Genomic DNA, 17,885 nt, shown 5'->3' on the forward strand with positions numbered 1-17,885 from the left:
TTTCAGAATGGAGAGGGGTAACTAGTGGTGTTCCCCAAGGGTCAGTCCTAGGACCAATCCTATTCAACTTATTCGTAAATGATCTGGAGAAAGGGGTAAACAGTGAGGTGATAAAGTTTGCAGATGATACTAAACTGCTCAAGATAGTTAAGACCGAAGCAGACTGTGAAGAACTTCAAAAAGATCTCACAAAACTAAGTGATTGGGCAACAAAATGGCAAATGAAATTTAATGTGGATAAATGTAAAGTTATGCACATTGGAAAAAATAACCCCAACTATACATACAATATGATGGGGGTTAATTTAGCTACAACTTACCAGGTGAAAGATCTTGGAGTCATCATGGATAGTTCTCTGAAGACGTCCACACAGTGTGCAGCAGCAGTCAAAAAAGCAAATGGGATGTTAGGAATCATTAAAAAAGGGATAGAGAATAAGACAGAGAATATCTTATTGCCCTTATATAAATCCATGGTATGCCCACATCTTGAATACTGCGTACAATTGTGGTCCCCTCATCTCAAAAAAGATATACTGGCAATAGAAAAGGTTCAGAAAAGGGCAACTAAAATGATTAGGGGTTTGGAACGGGTCCCATATGACGAGAGATTAAAGAGGCTAGGACTTTTCAGCTTGGAAAAGAGGAGACTAAGGGGGGATATGATAGAGGTATATAAAATCATGAGTAGTGTGGAGAAAGTGAATAAGGAAAAGTTATTTACTTGTTCCCATAATATAAGAACTAGGGGCCACAAAATGCAATTAATGGGTAGCAGGTTTAAAACTAAAAGGAAGTTCTTCTTCACAAAGCGCACAGTCAACCTGTGGAACTCTTTGTCTGAGGAGGTTGTGAAGGCTCGGACTATAACAGAGTTTAAAAGAGAACTGGATAAATTCATGGAGGTTAAGTCCATTAATGACTATTAGCCAGGATGGGTAAGGAATGGTGTCCCTAGCCTCTGTTTGTCAGAGAGTGGAGATGGATGGCAGGAGAGAGATCACTTGATCATTACCAGTTAGGTTAACCCCCTCTGGGGCACCTGGCATTGGCCACTGTCGGTTTACAGGATACTGGGTTGGATGGACCTTTGGTCTGACCCACTATGGCCATTCTTGTGTTCTTATATTGATTCAAAACAGACAGGTTTAGGGATAGTAGCAGGAGTTAAAGAGTTTAGGACACAATCAAAGGTTCCTTGTAGTGGTAAAACATAGAAAGCAGCACATACAAAGTTTTTATTATGGATCTGATCCTGTGTCTTTGTTCACAGAATCATGGGTGAGCAAGTAATGTGGGATCCAGAGTTATATTTATAGAGTTATTCTAAACACATAACAATAACAATTGTTTACAAAGCACTAATACTTTATAAACTCACAGGATTTAACTGTCTTCTGAAAATAAGCTCCTTAAACCAATATATTCTAGTATAGCCTACAATCTGACTATTAGTATTACTCTAACAGTCAATATCCATCCAAAGACAGAGAATTTAAGTCCAACCACCTAGTTTGCATTAACACTACAAAGCCCATGGATATGCCCTGGCTTTATTTTTAAAAAGATGCAATTACAAATCAGGCCCAACTGTCAGAAGGACCTCAGCCGAACCGCTAAAATTGCACCCATACTTCTGTCCAAGCAATTTTTCATGTGTAAACATTCAAATGTGTGCATGCAAATACTGCATTTCTTGCATAACCAAAACGTCCATTGACTTCAGTCAGAGTTTTGGAATGCTCAAGAAATGCAGGATTTAAGGCTGTATTTGCATATGTAAATTAGGATATTATGTGTCTGACTGCTAATCTGAATGTATAAGTTCCAGTTAATTGCTGTGACTGCCAACAAGAGTGCCAGTTAGAGCCAAATGTGTTGGTATTTTTGGTGACATGGGGATGTAATGCTGGGAACTGGACTGAGATCGCTATAGTGTAAAGCACAACGGGACTACAGTTTCTAGGCACTACTCTGATACAAATACTAACAAGAGACTCCTTAGCTACTGAACAACCACCACCAGATAGTAGCAACCTTTAATTGCTGATGACTGAGGCTAGATTCAAACTTGTAACCTAGAGATAAAAGGCTCTGTAGCCCATTACCAATCCTATGAAATATCCAATCTCCTCCCTGTTTCACAGTTTTGTTAGACCTGGAAAGAAATTGGCCATACGGCTACCAGGGGGTTTTCTGGTGGCCAGAGCCTCCTGGGCAGTGATTCTGTAACCCACACACCTCCTGGGTGTGGTGTTCTGTCCCATCTAGAGGCAGAGACAGAGAGAGAGAGATTAACAAATTTGCTCTACAGCCTTAGCAAACAGCCATATGGCTTCTAGCTCATGCAGTAGAGGCTCATGCACTAAGCTCCAGAGGCCACCAGTTCAATCCCACCTGCCAATGACCGGGGTCTGTTAGTATTACAAAGGGGGGCTTGCCCAGGATTTCAGCTGGGAAGTCTCTGAAGCTTGGAATGCGCTTCCTCAGCTAGGGGAAGTATGTAACCGACAGACCACCTGAGTGTGGTGTTCTGTCCCCTCTAGTGGCACCGAGCCCACTGGAGAGAGTAATAGTAATAGCATAAAATAGGGTATTGATAAACATTGCATAAGAGCTCAGAAATTATTGTAATGCGCTTAAGATGATAGATAATGTGAAAATCACTGAGATAGAATAAAAATAGATCTCATGATTAGAATTGGTGAGAAATTATTTTTATACAAAAATGTCAAATTTTGGTAGAACAAACAAACAACCCACCCCTCCCCCCAAAACCCCTGACACAAAAACATATTTTTGTTTTTCTGCAAAAATGGTGCAACAAAATCTCAGTATTTTATGTGGAGCAGTTTTCATGACAAATTTTGTTTTGTTGAAAACTCAATTATCTTAAAAAACAGTTTTGATGGAAAACTTCCAACCATCCTCTACTCACAATGCCATTTTTACACAATCATTTTTCAGAGTGTAAGCACCTTTCAAAGACTATACCCCATTGCCATTGCCCTGAGCCATCCAATCCCTACCAGCAGAAAGAAATTTATCCTTATCTGGTTTAGAAGAACAGACTCCCTTTTGGACTTGTAACGTCTCAGTTTTGGAGACATCTTGGTGTAGTTGCAAGGTTGGTGTCGCATGCTTTACATATATCATATTGCTATGTATGTGGGGCATGTGCTTCTCCAGGGCTTAAAAAAATGAAATACCTCTCAACTGTCAATAGTAATAATTCTTAAGTATCTTAATGGAAAGCCTTTTGACAGATCAACCATTCAAACCTGAAAGAGGTTTAATTGTTACCTGAGATCAAACAAAACTAGCTTCTCTTGCTCAGAAAAATCTTCGTCCTATAGTGAAACAAAACAATCAAAAGGATTAGACATCTGAAACATCCCAAGGTGGTCACAGACTCAGACTTTAAGGCCAGAAGGGATGATCATGATCATCTAGTCTGACCTCCTGCAGATTGCAGGCCCATAGAACTTCACCCACTCACTCCTGTAGCAGGTCCATAAACTCTGGCTCAGTTACTCAAGTCCTGAAATCATCAGTTAGACCCTGAGCATGTGGAGGCCTGGGTAAGAAATCTCTGTAGTAATTCAGAGCCCTCCCCTCTAGTGTCCCATATCTGGCCTCTGGAGATATTTGCTAATAGGTGTTGCAGATGGGCCATATGCTGTTGCAAGCAATGCCATCATACCTTCCACTCCCTTTACTTGCGAAGTGCAGTCTTAAAACAAGTTAGGTTTTTTGCCCTTACCACACCCCTTGGAAAGCACTGAAGGTTAAAAACCTTCATCAAATTTCAAACCTAAACTTGTTCTTGTCCAATTTATATCCATTGCACCACCATTGGTCCTTAACTTAAATAACTCATCTCCCCTCCCTGGTGTTTATCCTTCTGATGTATTTGTAGAGAGCAATCATTTCTCCTTTCATCCTTTGTTTTGTTAGGCTAAACAAGCCAAGCTCCTTAAGTTTCCTCTCATTCAAAAAATCTTCTCAAATTAAAAAGTCAAGAAATTTGGCTGATACTGAGATAGTTATGATCCTCTTATTGACTTTAATGGGGCTTGTATCAGGAGTGTGCCTCTCTTTAGAGTAAGGGCTTAGCACCTTTCAGGATCAAATGCTAACTTCTAATGTTTAGAAGTTGGATCTCAGCTACTTAAGTGTGTGCAGAAAATAATTTTTAACAATACCTAAGTATCACACAAATACATACAAATGCAGCTTTGGGTGAATGCTGCATGGCTATGGAACTGACCTCACCCCCGCCAAAGAGTTCCCATCTCCCTGCATGAATAGGAGCTCACCCTTTCCTTCTGATATTTTTGGATCACAGGTTGTCCGCTTGTTTCTTCTGGAATTAAAGATCTGAAACTTAAGAAAACAACACAGTCTGGCTTTGAAGGCTTCTTCAGGGACAAATACACCACACTGCCTGAGACGACAGATAGGGTTTTAAGTGCAGAATTATTCTGCAAGTGGAGCTATGGCAAGTGCCAAGATATTGACTTTGACTGGATATGGTACGTATTGAATTGAATTATGTCTGCTGGCAAATGTATTATCCTAAACTCCCTCTAAAAAAAAAAACCAAACAAAAAACCTTCCACAGGCAGTAAGCACTGCACAGTCTGTGCCCAAAAAGCAACCGCAGTTTGCTTTTTGTTACAATTAAAATTGCCTTATTTAAATTCTCTAGGCCTGATTTTCACAGCTGCTGAGCACCCACAGCTCCCATTGACTTCAGCTGAAGTTATGAGTGTTCAAGTGTTTCTGAAAATAAGGCTCTGAGTGGTAGATTGTCAGTAGGTGTAAACTGGCTTAGATCCACTGTGGAATTGTGTCAATTTACACCAGCTGATGATCTGGGTAGTTCTTATTTGAATACAGAGCACCTCTGCAAAATATGAAGTTGCATCAAATTTGTTAAATACCTTAAATAAAATGCTTATTTGCAGAACTGTAAGACTGGGGGTAGGGAGGCTGGGGAGAAATTGGGGGAAGTGGCAGGGGAGTGGGCTTAGTATAAACCCTGTGTCATATCTGGTGTTAGGAAGATGCAGAAAACTACAATCATAACCAAACAAAATATTAGAGAGAAAAAAGGCAAGCATAATGGCAATTAATGAAATGCTTCATTGGTAATTTTAGATCTTTACTTTCATACAATATTTTTAAGGGGCATTGTTCACGAGTGTATCCTTGAGGCATTTTCTGGGCCACCTGAGTGTGGGGAATACTCACCCTCTTACCAGAAGACTGTCAACAATATTCAGAAGCTCATCCTGGCAAGAGTTCCTCAGGTATCTTTTTCACCATTTAATATTTAGCTCATAAAATAAATACAGTCGTGGGGTCCACCGAGAAGTTCAGACTGAGCCCATGTGAGTTATACGTGAACTGGTCTAGATAAACTAAGTAAAACATGAAACTGCCAGAAGACGCAGCTAGCCATTTTTGAAAACTGAGCATGCACACAAAATACCAACCTGGTGAGGCGCAGAGCACGTCCTGTAAAGATAATGGCAGTAAAGGGCACTCAGCACTTCACAGGAGTAGGCTCAGAAAGAAAAAGAAAAAATGCTACAGAATAATGTTCAAGTGTTTCTAAAATCGGTTTATTTTATCCTCTGCGCTCCCCTTCCATTTATGATCATTCAACTGTTTTTCTTTATGTAAGGGGACTGTTGTCCCCTTACTAATATTCAGTGAGGGTGTTTTGGTTGACTAGCTCCCAGTATCAAAAGGAAAGAGGCCAATGCTCCAGGTCAGCCTGATTGACAGGGCAGGCAGGCTAATCAGGGAGTCAGGAGGCCAGGGAGGGCCCAGTCCTTCATGCAAGCTGGAATTGCCTGGGTCAGGCAGAGTGGGGTTGAGCTAAGGAGAAAGCAGGGGCCCAAGCTGAGTTGGGGAGCAAAGCTGTGCCAGATCCAGGGGGGCCAGAAAAGTAGCCCAGAGAGAGGAGTTCGTGTGCTGGGAGCAGAGCTGCAGCCACAGAGCCAGAGACACAGCCCAGGGAGAGCAGACCCTGTGCTGGGAGCAGGGCTGCAGCCACAGAGCCAGAGATATAGCCTAGAAAGAGCAGATCCTCTGCTGGGAGCAGAGCCGCGGCCACAGAGCTGGAGACACAGCCCAAAGAGAGCAGACCTGTCCTGGGAGCAGAGCTGTAGCAACCAGAGCCAGAGGGGCCAGAAAAGCAGCCCAGGGAGCTGGAGGCAGAGCAGCAGTAGTGCTGAGACAGTGTGGTTGACGTGGGGCTGGAGCAGTCCGGAGCCGGGTGCGGAGAGCAGCTGGGGAGAGTGAAGGGGACCCTGGGCAGTGGGCCTAGCGCAGGGAGATGCCTCCAGCCAAGAGGCCCTGTAGGCCAGACTTGGAGGGGGATCGTAACCCTAACGGGGCGGGGGCAACACTCGGAAGAAGGGTCCTGCCACCTAGAGCCTGAGAGCGTGTGGCCGCCGCTAGACCGAGTGTCCAACCCACGGCATCCCTGCAGCACAGCCAGGGCCTGAGGAGGCCTGGGAGCTACAAGAAACAGACTGTGAACTGCCCTGGCATTCCAGAGACACTCTTTGTGATGTTCCCTGCCACAGAGCGTGGTGATGTGTTTTCCTTTAACCTTTCCCATTTTTCCTTATTCCTTTTTAAACTAATTGCTGATTAAATGTATTTGCTTTAAATTGTATGCAGTGATCAGTGGGTCAGGGAAGTGTCCAGTGCAGAGAGAGTACCTTGAAGTAGGGACACTCTAGCCCCTGTCCTAGGTGACCACAGCAAGGTTGGGGGTCAAGCCCCCCAGAAATCCTGGGCCCAGTTTTGTTGGGGTTACAATGACTCTGCCAGACAGGAGAGTGGAAGGGGAGTCCTCGAGGTCAGGGAGGCCTCTGGGTAAAGAAAGTGGAAGCGAGGACTCAGATCCTTCCACTAGCCCATTTCACCAGGGTAGTGCAAAAGTCAGAAAAGTTCCTCACAATAGCGGGACCATTGCCCCGCTTACATTTACAACTAATGGAAAATGTATTAGATTGTCATGTTTGAAAGTAGTGTGACAAATTGTGGACACCAATTTTATGGTTTCAGATAGAGGAGACTGAAGTCATCTTGAACAACGTTCACTATTTCTTCGTAGACTTGAAGAAACTGGGATTGACCAATGAAAAGGAGGTGAGGAGATGTTTAAAACATTAAATATACAGAATCATCTAAAAAACCCAATCCGCCGCAACAGGCACAGTACCCAGATAACTTCTGTACAATAGAATTAAGGAATCAATCATCACATTATGAGGCTAAGGGTGGGGGAAAGGGAAGTTTCTCCGTCGATAAAGTTCAATCTCTTTTCACTTATACTGCTGTAAATTGAAAGTAAAGCCATTGAGGTCAGCAAGCCAATTCTTGACCCCAGTGTGGCTCATTTGTACTGCTCTGGTGTTGCAAAGGGGTCATAAAACTAGTTTAACTGGCTTCCTATGCACTCCCTCTGGTGATGTAGGGCCAGTGGATTGACTGGTGAAGGAAAGGGGGTGTGGCCAGAGCACGGCAGTACTAACTGATAGGTCTCAAAATGCAGTTATAAACAAGGAATCTTGACTGACTCTGTCTGTTTCTGGTGGACTCCCACAGGGATCGGTTCTTGGCCCTACATTATTTAACATTTTTATCAATGACTTGGAAGAAAACATAAAATCACCACTGATAGTTTGTAAATAATTCAAAAATTGGGGGAACTGCAAATAATGAAGAGGACAGAACACTAATTCAGAGCGATCTGGATCGCTTGGTAAACTGGGCGCAAGCAAACCGTATGCATTTTAATATGACTAAACATAAACGTATACATCTAGGAACAAGTAATGTAGACCATATTTATAGGATGGGGGATTCTATCCTGGGAAGCAATGTCTGTGAAAAAGATTTGGTGGTCGTGGTGGATAATCAGCTGAACATGAGCTCCCTGTGTGAGACTGTGGCCAAAAGAGCTAATGCAATCCTGCGAGAGGCCATGTCTACACATACAACACTGCAGCAGTGCAATTGCGCCGCTGCAGCGCGTCTGGTGAAGATGCTCTATGCCAAAGGGAGAGAGCTCTCCCATCAGCATAATAAAACCACCTCCATGAACAGTAGAAATGATGTCGGCGGGATGAGTGCTTATGTTGGCATGGTTTATTCACACCCCTGAGCAACATAAGTTACGCCGACATAAGCGGTAGTGTAGACATACACATGGACTCAAAGAGCTCAGTCTGTTTCGCTTAACAAAGACAAAGTTAAGTGGTGACTTGATTACAGTCTACAAGTATTTACGTAGGAAACAAATATTTAATAATGGGCTCTTCAGTCTAGCAGAGAAAGGTATAACACAACTCAGTGGCTAGAAGTTGAAGCTAGACAAATTCAGACTGGAAATAAGGTGTACATTTATAACAGTGAGGGTAATTAACCATAGGAACAATTTACCAAGGGTCATGGTGGATTCTCCATTGCTGACAATTGTTAAATCAAGATGGGATGTTTTTTGAAAAGATATGCTCTAGGAATTATTTTGGGGAAATGCTACGGCCTGTGTTATACAGGAGGTCAGACTAGATTAGCACAATGGCCCCTTGTCTTGGTATCTATGAATGTATTCCAGAACTACCCACCTGCCAGAACACCCCTCTGATATTTTGTTGCAGCTGGGAACAAGTTAAAACTGGGTACAACTCACAGTTTTGTGGGGGGCAAGGATGGAAGGTGGTGTAAAACATTTATACACCTTTCTCTCAGTGGCTCTTGGACTGCCCAGTTCCAGCTGAGGAGCCGACCTAATGAAGTTACACTGATGCAAACCGGGTATAAGTGAGAAGATAATCTGGCTATTTGATTTTATGATTGCCACTTTTGATAGAGGAATGGATTAGTCTTCCCTTGTTCTCTGTTCTCTTCAGGTCTGAGTCCCCTTCCCCCACTACTCTTATCCTGGCATCCTTTGAATAGCCAGTATAGGTCTGCTCCTGCTCCCATTTAAGTCCATAACAAATCTCCCATTGACTTCAATAACATCAGGAATAGTCACTGTGGGCTTGATCTTATGATGGGTTGAGTGCCCTCAGGTTCTAATGAATATTGATTTTAGTTCTATGATACCTCTGAAGCTAATGGATACTCCAGCTGGAGAAGAATAATTTATGTGTATGTCATTTATGTTCAGGTTGTGGTCCCAGTGGAGACTCCCTATGGTTCTTGTACGTGCGTAGTCCGTAGGAAGAAGTGCTTAGAAGAGCAAGCCTAAAATACAAGAGATGAGAAGAAATGTCAGTGAATTGGATGAATGTTTCAACAGGGGACAAACTAAACCTTTGAGCTCCAGCCACACACATAAGATTAATTTACCATGTCGCTTTCTTTTCAGAATGTATCCATTCCATTCATTGATTTTTGCCTCCACAAATTGCAGAGATTGGGATTTTGAAAGGAGCCTAAGGAATTCAGATTTCCAAATCCTATTGAATTGCGGAAGGATTTGTGTACATAATTCTCTTGGACTCCTTTGAAAATCCCAATAAGAAATATTAAAATCAGTTCATTAGAAGAGAACTATTTTCAGGTGTATGATGAAAGTTTCAGTTAATCAGTTAAAGTCTGTAATATGCTTTGCTCATTTAAAATCCTAAATAGGTTCTATACATTATTATTATTTATTAATGTTTGTGCATTAATGCATTCTTTCCATTAACAAAATTAATTTATAATCATGAGAGCAAATCTTTAGGTGGTGTAAACTGGCATGACTTCAGTGGATTACACTAATTTACACAGCTGAGGGTCTGGTTCAATATTGTAAATTTAATAAGGCAGAATTATTACTTGTATTTCCAATGCAAATTAAATTGGACCCAGCTTTCTTCATGAAGCAAATGAAGAAATAAAACAAAATTCTACCTACCTATATATTATATCTTCTTTACAATATTAATAGTACAGATGCTACCTAATTTCTATGCAAGTATTCTGATTACACAGCTGCCACATTATTGCTAATCAAATAAACATCTGTGGGGATTATGCAGCTGTATAATTGTTTTTGTGTTAATCATTTAAATGTTTAAAGGTATTGGGCTATCTCTGTGGGTTCCTGAAATCTTCTTTAATTTCATTTGTTGTTACTTTTGAACACGCAGGAGCAGGAGTCAACCCAAGAAGTGAGCTATTGCTTTTTTGTGGAAAAAATAGGTAGACAAAGTCTACTTTATTTACAACTTGTTAAAAATATTTAGTTACTCCAGGACATAGTTTTGAGCAAAGATATTAAATAGCAAAATCAGCTAATCTCATTCCTACATGTTCACAACTTGCAGCTAACACATGCACAACATAAATCTTGATCAACTCCAGTCATCTTGTAAGTGCTGCTTTTAGTTTCCCAGGACAGGATTTAGAAGCAATTTAATGACATAGGCGATTAAATTCAGTGGGACTTCTGCCTAAATCACTTAGGCATGCTTGAAAATCTTACCCCAAAAGACGTTGCGCATTATACTTCTCACTCAATACATTTAGACTTATTTTTCCCTTCTGGATCTGATCATGTGCTTTGGGAAGCAATAAAAATTGGGGAACACATCCTTAATTGGGTGCTTGGTAAACTGAGGTTGCTTGCAACATAGGAGCATCTCTCTCTCTTTCTTGCACAAAAGAATTCACCTGCTTGCCTTAAATGCCACATGAAATTGGAGGACAGCCATTGCTCATCACCATATGTCACCTCCTTAAAAACAATAGGACTAATTACACCAAGGGATGAATTTGTTCTAGATGTGCTGTTATTTGCCTGAACTGCTCACTAGTTGACCTGACTAATTTGGTCTGTAGTACATTTAACTCTGTGTTGGGACATTCCTTTCTTCTTTCTGTGAAGCTTATTGTATTTCACTTGAGAGTTTCAGATCTTTACTATTCTTCTGCCTTATAATTTAATGACTGCATGGGCTTTTAGTGTATCTATGTAACTTTTAATGGGAAAATAAAATGCAAAGTTTAAAAAAAGTTGATTATTGGCCATTTATTCAATGAGAGATGAGGCCATATGGATCTCATTCAAATGAATACACACTAGATAATATTACTAATATTAATTTTAGACCAAAAAAGATGATCCACCTCTCCTATTTGAGAAAAAAAGCTGAGGGATCCTCCTGAACATTTCATTACCACCTCTTCCTAGGTTAAACAGGTAATTTATTTTCTGTGGACAGCCTGCTCATTGCTGTTAGACTAACTTAATGGAAGAAATGATGCAGGAAGAGGGGAGGGATAGGGGAGAAGGATAGCTCAGTGGTTTGAGCATTGGTCTGCTAAACCCAGGGTTGCGAATTCGATCCTTGAGGGGGCCATTTAGGGATCCGGGGAAAAAATTGGGAATTGGCCCAGCTTCAGAGGTTAGACTACATGACCTCCTGAGGTCCCTTCCAACCCTAACCTTCTATGATTCTATGATAAGAAAACAACAAAATCCCTATTCAGACTTCCCATTGATTCTGAACACACATCATTACTCATGCCATGCAGTGTCTCTAGAACTCTGTAGCTGTGCACCTTTAGCTCAGATTTGTAAAGGTATTTAACCAGTGTGCTGCTCATAGCTGCAAGGCCTAAGAGCCAGATTTTTACAGGTATTGGGGTGCCTAACTCTCACTGATTTCAATGGCACTTAAGCACCTAAATACCAGGGCTGTCGATTAATCGCAGTTAACTCACACAATTAACTTAAAAAAATTAATCGCGATTAATCACACAGTTAAACAAAAGAATACCGATTGAAATTTATTAAATAGTTTTGGATGTTTTTATACATTTTCAAATATATTGATTTCAGTTACAACACAGAATACAAAGTATACAGTGCTCACTTTATATTATTAGTTTTGATTACAAATATATGCGTGTAAAAATGATAAATACTATTTTTCAATTCACCTCATACAAGTACTGTAGTGCAATCTCTATCATGAAAGTGCAACTTACAAATGTAGGGTTTTTTGGTTACATAACTGCACTCAAAAACAAAACATAAAACTTTAGAGCCTACAAGTCCACTCAATCCTACTTCTTGTTCAGCCAATCGCTAAGAAAGACAAGTTTGTTTACATCTATGGGAGATAATGCTGCCCACTTCTTAATTACAATGTCACTTGAAAGTAAGAACAGGCATTTGCATGGCACTGTTGTAGCTGGTGTCGCAAGATATTTAAATGCCAGATGCGCTAAAGATTCATATGCCTCTTCATGCTTTGGCCATCGTTCCAGAGGACATGCTTCCATGCTGATGATGCTCGTTAAAAAAAATAATGTGTTAATTAAATTTGTGACTGCACTCCTTGGGGGAGAATTGTATGTCTCCTGCTCTGTATCAACCCTCATTCTGCCATATATTTCATGTCATAGCAGTCTCAGATGGTGACCCAGCACATGTTGTTCGTTTTAAGAACACTTTCACTGCAAATTTGACAAAATTCAAAGAAGATACCAATGTGAAATTTCTAAAGATAGCTATAGCACTTGACCCAAGATTTAAGAATCTGAAGTGCGTTCCAAAATCTGAGAGGGATGAGGTGTGGAGCATGCTTTCAGAAGTCTTAAAAGAGCAACACTAATGCGGAAACTACGGAACCCAAACCACCAAAAAAGAAAATCAGCCTTCTGCTGGTGGCATCTGACTCAGATGATGAAAATGAACATGCATCGGTCCACACTGCTTTGGATTGTTATCAAGCAGAACCCGTCATCAGCATGGACATGTCATCTGGAATGGTGGTTGAAGCATGAAGTGATATATGAATCTTTAGTGTGTCTGGCATGTAAATATCTTGTGACGCCGGCTACAGCAGTGCCACGAGAATGCCTGTTGTCACTTTCAGGTGACATTGTAAACAAGAAGCAGGCAGCATTATCTTCTGCTAATGTAAACAAACTTGTTTGAGCGACTGGCTGAACAACAAGTAGGACTGATTGGACTTGTAGGCTCTAAAGTTTTACATTGTTTTATTTTTGAATGCAGGGGTTTTTGTACATAATTCTACATTTGTAAGTTCAACTTTCATGATAAAAAAATTGCACAACAGTACTTGGATTAGGTGAATTGAAAAAATACTATTTTTTGTTTTGTTTTTCACAGTGCAAATATTGGTAATGAAAAATAAATATAGAGTGAGTATGTACACTTTGTATTCTGTTGTTATTGAAATCAATATATTTGAAAGTGTAGAAAACATCCAACAATATTTAAATAAATGGTATTCTATTATTAACAGTGCGATGAATCACAATTATTTTTTTTAATTGCTTGACAGCCCTACTAAATACCTTTAAAAATCCATTCAGAGGCCTTGCCCTGAGAAGCAGAGAAAAATCTGGGCCTAAGTGACTTGGAAGACTAAATTCCATTTTTAAAAGTGACTGAGGCACATGGGATCCCAAGTCTCACTGAAAAGCAAACTGGGATTTAGCTGTCTAAAACATTTAGGCTTTGTGACACTGAGCATAGCAACACCTGTATACGTTTACAAATCTGGACCTTTGTGTTAGGCAGGCAACGGACTGATGAATAGAAAAGTGCCAAACATCGAACAAAAATTCACGAGAGAAGAGGTATTATCTCTGATCTCCTGACCAAATTCCAATATGGATCATTACATTCTACCTACATAGACTCCTATACAATTTTAACTGGGAAAGTGCACAGGAGCAGGCCCATCATTTATAAAGCTCTTTGAGAACCTGTTAGATGAAAGGTGAAATGTAAGGTAAATGTAAACCATTACCATGAAAAATAGGTTGCCTAGCAGTGCTCCTCTCTGTCAATTACAAAAACGTGTGGAATGTGAAGTCTTCCACCAAAGTGCCCTCCAAAATAATTTCCTTGCCTGGGGGTTGGACCTTGCATCTTTGAGCTATCCACCCATGTAGTTCACTAGTGACCTATGGAGTCTTGCAGATTGGTGCCCAGAACCTATAATTAAAACCTAACTGGGGGTCTCACACATGCACACAATGGTTCCTACCATTTTGGTTTCCATTTGTGTAGCCCCCAGCATCTGGCCAGTCCTAGTAGCTGGCCAGGAAGGTCTCACTACGAACCTCATCAGCTACTGTTCAAACTCCAAGTACAACCAACTTTGTATAAAGAAGTGTGTGCACAGACAGATTTTGTTAACTGGGCTAACAAAGATTAAAGAGATGAAATCCATTTTCAAATAAGTACAATTGCTTTATGTAAATTGACCATACCACAATGCAGAATTCTATACTCTACATAGCTAAGTATTAGGCCAGGAAAAAATGTCCTTTCTAAAATAAAATATAACATTTTACCTTTTTAATATCATTGGGCAAGTTTATTGCAGCAAGTTAGATCTTTAAGAAAAAAAAAACCTGTTCACCACCAAACTCCTTTTTATCTTTGAACATTTGAATATCACTGTATCCAAGGATCTGAGTACAGTCATTTTCCACATGAAGCCAAATAAAAGTAAAATCAAAGCAATATCCTGCCCTCATATTTTTGTCTAAATGCAAGAAATAAAATTCTAAGATGAACTGAGCTGCTCTGTGATTTCCAATTTCCAATAAAACCACAAAATCCCAGTCTCACCATGGGACACCTACAGACCAGACCTGCTCCTGAGGAAAGAAACTGGCCCACACCAGACCTGTAGGATATGAGCCAACCTAGACTGGACCACACCTAAAGAATAGAACCTGGGCTAAATTGGAAAAGCGGAGACAAAGCAGCGTGAAGCAGAGCACATCCTCATAGAAGGGAGGAGCCAGACCACTCTGAATCCTTGGGGTTTCTTTACCTGTTGGTCCAAAGCCTGTCTTTGTAATCATGAGCTGGTAAACAGCAGATCTAGGCAAGGGCTAACACATCTTAATTTCTTGTAGAGCAACTGTGCTGTGCTGTGTGGGAGGCAGATGCTAGTGCCTTTTTGTTAGTGGTAATTAGACCTGGCTTGTACTACAGTAATAAAACATACCTGCTAGTACTGAGGAAAAAAGAGTTTATCCGACACTGGGAGTATGATTAATTTCTATCCAAATATTCGAAATATTTTACTAACTTTTTTCTTTATATGAAGTTTCTTTGTTTTCTGTTAATTGCTATTAAATAATTTTTATGTAGTATCGGAGTGGCTTTTAGGTAATAAATAGGACTGGGTGTAGAATTCAAAGCAAATCACTTTAAATTACATTTTGCCTCTTTATCTGTTTGCGAATGGCTCACAAACAACTGAAAATTTCGTCTTTGTCCCAAATTATTCACCAGGTAATTCCTACAAATAACTGTTTGATTGTAGATTGTTTCTGAACAGTTTGTGTTGTGTAGCAGGTCAGACTAAATAATCATAATGCTCTCTTCTGTTTTTAAATTCTATGACTCCGTGAAACATCAACAGAAGAGCAGAAAAAACCCTATAAAATATTTTTAAAGGAATTTTAAAATAAATCTGACATATTGAAAGGGTGCTTTATAGGAAACTGTAATTTAAAAAAAATGAATTAATTTAAAACAAATTAGTTAACAGAGTTACTTTATATTACTTTTTTTTGGGGGGGGGGGGTGGATTTTAGGTGGAGATTGAGCTCCCTCTACAGTTGAGGTTCCCATAATCAGTGTCAGAAATGAAGGCCTGCAGCTGAGCCTGGGACTAGCTAGCTCAGTCTCCAGGCAGAGGGATGAACACAGATGGCTGAAGGGAACCAGGAGATGAGCTCTTAAACCCAGCAGCATGAGCATGTTGCTGGCTGCTCAGTGCTTACGCCTGCAGCTGTGATTATTCCTGTGCCTGCCTTGTTCCCAGACTTGCTCAGCTTCTGACTCTGGCTCTGAGCCTTGGCTCCGCTCTCTGTCTTCTCATTCTGGCTCTGACCCTTTGCTCCAATTACTGATCCCTGGCTCAGCTCCAACCTTTGTCTCTGATTAATGACTTCTGACTCTGGCTGTGACCCTTGGATCCAACTCCTGGCCCTGGCTCTGACCACTAGCCCAGACTCCAGCTCTAACCAGTAAGTCAGACTGCCCACATCCCAGTTGCTGACAATAAGATCTTGTTTTCAGTTGCTTATAACTTTGTCAGATTTAAACAGTTCAGGCTGAAATTTCCCAGCTGGGTATTTGTGTCAGGCTGATCCATTTTTTTTTTTTAAGTATGTATCAATTTTTTGGAAATGACTACAAATAAATGGAGACGTTTAAGGCAAATGGACATGTGTCAAACAACAAAAAGGCAAAGACTAATAAAAACAAATGGATAAACTAGGCAAGAGAAAAACCACTCCGCCACTGTTAGGGTCCTGGGCTGGGTTGTGGTGGAATTGAGCGGGCCTGTGTCCCCCGTCACCCCACCTCTTGGGTGGCAGTACTCCCCTCTTCTTAGGCCAGGAGGCCTGCGCTCCTCACTAACCCTTACCTGAGCCCCATAGATTGCGTGGCGTGCTCACCCTTACTTAAGCCCCATAAAGTGGGCTGGTGCTGCAGCTCTGCCTGATTACAGGGCTGATGTTGTTGATCTGAAGCTGAGCAACAGATGTTGAAAGATGATATGAGGATGTTGCCAGAAGTCCCACCAAAGCAATTCTGCAGCCTGTATCCAATTACTCAAAAAAAAAAATCCTAGTCCAATTGTTTTATTTTGCTTAGAATAAATTATTCAGTAAATTACTGTCTCCTGGTCGATTTCTGTTCAGGCTCTTCTCGTGTTCTCTCTCAATATTCTTCTCCCTACATTTTGTTACAAATTCACAATTCTCCATCCTGCCTTTCCATTCTCCTGCTCTGAGACCTGATATTTGCAATTTTATTCTCTTTTCTCCATTTTTTTTCTTTTCTTTCCTTCTCCTTCTCCTCCTGCCAGGAGCAGCATGTTCACTCTGCTGTTCTGCTGGGAGCAGATCATTCATTCAACAGGCTGTTTGTGTGGTTCCTCATGGGATCAGCCACTCCGCTCTGCCATCTCGAGAAGGGGCAGCACTAACACTCTTCCATACCACAGCGGATGATCCTCTCCACTCCCCCATCTCCCTGCCTGTCCATCCTCCTGTCCCACCCGGAGAACTGCCTGTCACTCTCCCATCCCTCCAGGGAGCAGCCAGTCTGGTCTTCTCATGAGACAAAAATACAGCTCTACCCCGATATAACGCGATCTGATATAACATGAATTCGGATATAATGAGGTAAAGCAGTGCTCTGAGGGGCAGGTCTGTGCTCTCCGGTGGATCAGCGCGTCAGCGTGTCTGACTCCAACACGCTGCTCTGAGCGGTGTGTTAAGGGTGCCAGGCCGGGGCCGAGGGGTTGGATAAGGGGCAGAGGGTCTCGGGGGATGGTCAGGGGACAGGGAGCAGGGCGGGTTGGATGGTTTGGAGGTTCTGGGGACTGGGGCGTTGGATACGGCATGGGAGTCCCGGGGGGCCTGTCAGGGGGCGGGGGTGTTGATAGGGGTCGGGGCAGTCAGGGGACAGGGAGCAGGGGGTTGGGTAGGGGGTGGGGTCCTGGGAGTGATTAGGGACGGGAATAATCCAGCTTTGGATGGGAAGCAAGATCCTCCAGGGAAAGGAGAGAAGAACCTCTAAGGGATGTCTAGGCAGTGGGGCTCAAGTTGGTCTGCACCAGTGGGATAAACCATCTTTTCTTCATTGAGATAGGGGGGTTGGAAGCACTGCAGCCAGTACTTCATGTTGTGATTCTCTGGTGGGCCAAGGTACCTCAGCAATCACCATTATACATGCTGCCTGCTTGCCTTTTGATACCACTTGTGTTTAAATTCAGCAAGCTACCAGGAAGCTACTGATAGGTCTTAAAATGTAATGTTTGTTTTTCCCAATTCTTTGTTTCTCT

General features: G+C 41.5%; 1 protein-coding gene across 1 annotated transcript in view; it reads left to right on the forward strand.

Annotated features, from left to right (window-relative positions):
* The window catches only part of LOC102932468 (uricase), a 44,027-nt gene extending 32,999 nt beyond the window's left edge, over positions 1 to 11,028 (forward strand). The window contains exons 5-8 of the mRNA XM_007068768.4: positions 4,349 to 4,535; positions 5,192 to 5,315; positions 7,090 to 7,173; positions 9,203 to 11,028. Of these exons, the coding sequence (XP_007068830.2) occupies positions 4,349 to 4,535; positions 5,192 to 5,315; positions 7,090 to 7,173; positions 9,203 to 9,283 (476 nt within the window). The 3' untranslated portion in view covers positions 9,284 to 11,028. The remainder of the gene's footprint in view (positions 1 to 4,348; positions 4,536 to 5,191; positions 5,316 to 7,089; positions 7,174 to 9,202) is intronic.
* Positions 11,029 to 17,885: the final 6,857 nt, after the last annotated feature.

Source organism: Chelonia mydas, chromosome 8 (assembly GCF_015237465.2).
Source record: "Chelonia mydas isolate rCheMyd1 chromosome 8, rCheMyd1.pri.v2, whole genome shotgun sequence".
Classification (NCBI taxonomy): domain Eukaryota; kingdom Metazoa; phylum Chordata; order Testudines; family Cheloniidae; genus Chelonia; species Chelonia mydas.